The sequence below is a fragment of the Triticum aestivum genome, chromosome 7D (assembly GCF_018294505.1).
Source record: "Triticum aestivum cultivar Chinese Spring chromosome 7D, IWGSC CS RefSeq v2.1, whole genome shotgun sequence".
NCBI classification, from domain to species: domain Eukaryota; kingdom Viridiplantae; phylum Streptophyta; class Magnoliopsida; order Poales; family Poaceae; genus Triticum; species Triticum aestivum.
Window position 1 is genome coordinate 558,231,601 of NC_057814.1, and position 5,067 is coordinate 558,236,667.

At 40.6% G+C, this 5,067-nt stretch overlaps 1 protein-coding gene across 1 annotated transcript; it reads left to right on the forward strand.

The window, feature by feature from the left end:
• Positions 1–542: 542 nt before the first annotated feature.
• Positions 543–3,119, forward strand: LOC123171281 (uncharacterized). Its single transcript, XM_044588853.1, has 5 exons — positions 543–976; positions 1,143–1,283; positions 1,362–1,495; positions 1,597–1,745; positions 3,095–3,119. The coding sequence occupies exons 1-5, from the start codon at positions 622–624 to the stop codon at positions 3,117–3,119; spliced, it is 804 nt and encodes a 267-aa protein (XP_044444788.1). The 5' UTR covers positions 543–621.
• The last annotated feature ends 1,948 nt before the right edge of the window (positions 3,120–5,067 follow it).

The window sequence follows — 5,067 nt, forward strand, 5'->3', positions numbered from 1 at the left end:
TTAGGGGTCCGTGTTGGAGATCCTCTAAGTTGTAAATTTTTGTCTTTCACTGACACTTCTAATTTGTTGACTACGTGCGCTAAGTTGCGAGTAATCCAGTCTTGGATCAAAGTTATCGTATTAATGCTGCGCTCACACTTGCTGCTATACTTGGAAGAATGATGTACTCCGTAGTTCAGAAATAAGATACGAAGGAATGACACTCGAATGGCTCATCGGTGGGTGTTTCGTTTTTTTGCATATGGACGCGGGCGTGGTAGTCTGCAAATTTTTCTATTCGGATGCAACGCTTTTCGAGCAGTCCGTGCTTGCCGTTTGGGGAAACCGCGGAGAGCTACGCGTTTGGGTCCTTCTGTTTCCATCGAGCGCTCCAATCGACGACACGGGGCGCCCTCTAGCCCTGTCCAATAAAACATGGGCGCCCCGCCCGCACACGGGTCGGCCCAAAGCGTGCGTGGGTGTGCGTTTGCTGTACCCCCGCCGCCCTACGCGCGCGTTAGGAGGACTTCTAAATCCCTTCTTACTCGCCGTCGTCACCCATCGTCCTCCCACGCGTGTTGCTCTTGTCGTGAAGCGATCGACGCCCCTTTCCTCGGGACAGGAAGTGAGAAGCACCGGCGCATGGACAGCGAGCCCCTCGCCCAGGACGGGGAGACGCAGGCCAGACAGAAGCGCCACCTCGTCGACCGCGAGATGAATCCGCGGGTGAAGAAGAGGATGAGCACCGACGACGATCCGCGTGCCGGCGGAGCGTCCAGCTCCGACGCGATGAGTTCGGATGCGTTGGCTGACAAGGTTCACGCGGAGGGCGAGATGACCGATGAAAGCGCCGCGTCTGCTACACTGGCGCGGTCTCCACCGTCCTCACCCAGCGCTGCCCTATCCGAGGAGTCGTCCACCTACTCCCTGCCACAGGAGATGGAAGACAGATTGATGCAAATCATGGCCAGTCATGAGGCGGACGAGCAGCTGCAAAGTATTACTACTGAATTCACGTCTTCTGACTTATTCCCTGCTAATATTCAGATCCCTTTTTTAAACCAAAAAAACAACAACTCTCTTGGACATTAGATTTGTACATAAATCATGCATGTAGATCCTTCTTCTGGGAATCTTAACGGGGAAACCCTATTTTGTTATAGTTCAAAGAGACGCCGAGCTGTCCAAACTTACAGTGGAGAGCGATTTTTGCGACATTGATGACGGCAGTTCCCGGAGTTGTAAAGTTCGGAAGGTGGCTGTGCTAGCTTCACGGTCCGTTGTCGGTCTCTCTTCATTTTCAGGTATTTTTCCCCTTCTTACCACTCTCTCGAAATAGTGCAAGATTTGCATCATGTTGACTCCTACCTGCTTCTTTTCAGATGAAAAGAGGATAAGAGTTTGCTCAGGATTCGTGATATCATCCAATGCTTGTACAGATACCTACAAAATCTTAACTTCGGCAACACTAATAAGGTCTCTTAACACGAATAACATTTTGATCCCAGATGTAAAGGTGGGCGCATGCTGTGGTAGTTCCTTGTTTTAGTATTAAAAAGTGGAGTACATATGTATTTTTTTTCTTGCCTAATTTTTTTCTCGGACTGCTTATTGTAGATCAAGGTGTGTTTACCAAATGGGGATATCTCTGATGGCGTCATATCCATGGTAGATTTTCACTATAACATAGCAGTTGTTAAAGTGAAATCTGATCAGAAACTTCCAGAGGCAATTCTGATTAGTGAAGTTACCAAAAGAGGAGCAGTGTTAGCGATTGGACGTTTCTATGATCATGGTAGAGTGATGTGCGCACAAGGTAAAATCAGAAAACAAGCAAGTACATTCGATTGCTCAGAGCTTCTAGTATCAAGCTGCCAGACGACCATGGGTAAGCCCAACTATAGCGCTTTTATCTCTGCATTCACTAAACGAAATGCCGAACTCGTGTTGGTACTTCCCTCTGTGCTAGCTATACTATCTTAAACTATCTTCTTTAGTTGATATCGATGCTGTACTGCCACTTTCATGCTAAAAGTTGTGGAAGTAAGTCAAAATGTGCTAGAGGATGATAAAATAGCAGCACATCCTTCTTTTGAAAGGGCCCAAAAACATGACCTTTATCATAATCAGAAGCCTAAGAACACATGACTTACACCATTACAACTAAATATGTTATAGTGCTAATTCTTTGAGACATACCACAAGAAAATGTTTGATGCAGATATCTGTTAAGATGTACAATTCAAAACTTCACTTGAATTGTTTTCTTATCCTATCGTTGTTTGTTGTGAACAATGTGTTTCTGTTTATTGCGCATGATATTTGGTGCAATTTTCTATACCTATTCTCTTGTGCTTGTGAACAATGTGTTTCAGTTTATTGCGCATGATATTTGGTGCAATTTTCTATAGCTACTCTCTTGTGCTTGGAATGCCATTTGGTCAGCCTATTCATAATTATTTGCTCCTTTTTACTAGGCGGGTGTTGGAGGTCCCCTTGTAAATTACAGTGGTGATGTTGTGGGTATCAATTTCTACGGAGAAAACCACACACCCTTTCTTTCAACGGGAGTTATTGTAAGATGCTTGGAACATTGGAGAAAATATGGGTATACACATTTCTATACCAACACTACAAGATATCTTATTTTTAGCACCCTTGCATATGATGTTGCTTTGTTTTGATTTGTAGAAAAATAATTCGACCTTGGCTTGGAATCATGTACAAGCCTATTGATATGTTGCCACTTCGTGTTTTGGAGAAATGTGCATATCTTGGCAAGGGGTTGTATATTTCAGATGTATGAAACTCTTCTTTTTATCGTTTGTTACTTATTACCATACTAGTTCATGAAAGATCAAATCATTTTTTTTCAGGATGATATTTTTTTTGTGTGGATAGCATTTGTAGGCATTTTCACTATTATGAACACAAACTCTTTGGTACTCATCTTCTCTGGATTTCTCAACTTTAGTGGAATATGATAATTTCTGGAAAACATAATTTTTAGTGGCAAAAGCATCCCAAGTATAAGGGTGTGAATGGACTCGGTGGAGATACATTTTGAACGTGTTCATGAAAAGCTAGTTATTTAGTTTTTTTTTTCTAAATGCAGGGTTGCTCAAAATGCTAATACTTGACTATATGTGCAATTCTAATTTTTATGTTCTTTATGTGGATTCTAAAATCTCAAGAGTGATGGTAGTGATATTCATATTTTGACAAGGCAGACTTAATAATTTGGTAATTAGGTGGCCGAGGGATCACCTGCCGATGTAGCTGGGGTTTGTGTTGGTGATGTTTTGGTCGAATATGCTGGAGAAGTTATCTGTAGTGCTCCAAAGGTGATTTCCTTTTAAGGCAATTGCCTTTTTATTATTTATAGTAATGTGTTTTTTATCATACAAAATGGAAATTTTAACAACATTTTTTTTTGCATCATGCACAGTTTGGTGCAATGTTGATGGATATGTGTGAGGAAACACTCGAGGCAGATACTTTAAGAAGCAACGTGACTATTGAGGTATTTTTTCTATATTACTCGAGCAATTAGGATTGTTGCCATATGTTCTAACCATCGAATGTTGGACATTTTCACTAGGTCGTTTTAAGAAATCACGGGGATGGCAGCATAGTGAGGAAGACGTTGCATGCTGATGCTTTAAGCGAGTTCAATTACTATAGGTGGTGTATCATTTTCTCTATATTGTGGAGTTAATTTTGTTGGAATTACTTTTTATTCTGATAGTACCTTCTTTGACTTCAGATGGCTAGATACATTGCCGAACTACAATCGCAATGTTTATGCTAGAGAACAGTTTATGGAATTATAATAAGGTACGGTGATACTACACTAACATTATTTGTTGCATTTTTAGTTCCATTTCTGTTCACTTGACTATTTCCTCTTTGGTGGAGCCTGAAATTTGTCCGAACCCACTTCATGCATTCTGTTCTTAAATATTCCCTCCGTTCCAAAATGTAAGGTGTATTTGTATTTAAAACAGTCAAACATGTGCATGTTTGACCAAGTTTCTAGAAAAAAATATCAATATCTACGATACCAAATTTATATCATCTGATCCAACATGAAAAATATTTTCATATTTTATCTATTAGGTATTCAATATGTTGATATTTTCTTCTAGAACTTAGTCAAACATACAATCATTTGACTTCGTGAAAACTGATGCACCTTATATTCTAGAACGGAGGGAGTATGTTGGTTCTTTTCGGACACTTCAACTTATGTCCATGTGTTTTTTGCCCTCTTCCCCATTGCAGCATGATGTTCTTTTATTGGTACTCATACTCATGTATTTGCTATTGCTTTTATACGCAACAGGAGACAAAGTCTAGGTTTTGTTGAACATAATGGGATTTTCCTTCCTGCGTGTACTGATGTCTATGAAGCTCCCTCTCTAATGCCATCGCCCTGAGCAACTTCAGCCTCATGACAAGTAATTTTTTTTGTTAATGGCGTGTTCACAAGAAAGTGGTATTGCATCAACTAATATGAAGATGCACCCGAGACTACGTCCTCATGGGTGAAAAAGACAAATTACAATTTTCTAGGTGAAAAATGTTTCATCAATATTAGTCATGTAAATATATTTGAGCCACACACATTGCAATTTTTCATGAAGAAGAAATATTTGAGCCACAAATGTTGCAACTTTTCATGAAAAAGCATTGCTATTTTGGGGAACGGGGGGGTTAGAACTCATATTTTATTAGTTAGGAAATGAACCGGAGGGAGTACTAAACTATAGCATAGGTATATCTATATTGTACCAAGTTGCAAGTCAAGATCTGTGGCGTTCATGTCACATGTTGCCTTCAACTTCAAGAGGTGTTGACTTCCTATTTTGGTTAGATCTAAGTGAAAAGAAAACTAGATTACTCAAGTGTGTCGGCCAATCTCCTTAATTACAGCCTTGCTTTGGTAAACATTGCTAGTACACAAAGTTTGGTTGAGTAGAACAACATAATTAGTTGGAAGAACTGAAACGGCATTTTGCCCTGCATTAGTAGGAGTCCAAAGGAAGAGCCGTGCTCGGTAGATGCGTAGTAGGCTAGTCATAGTGG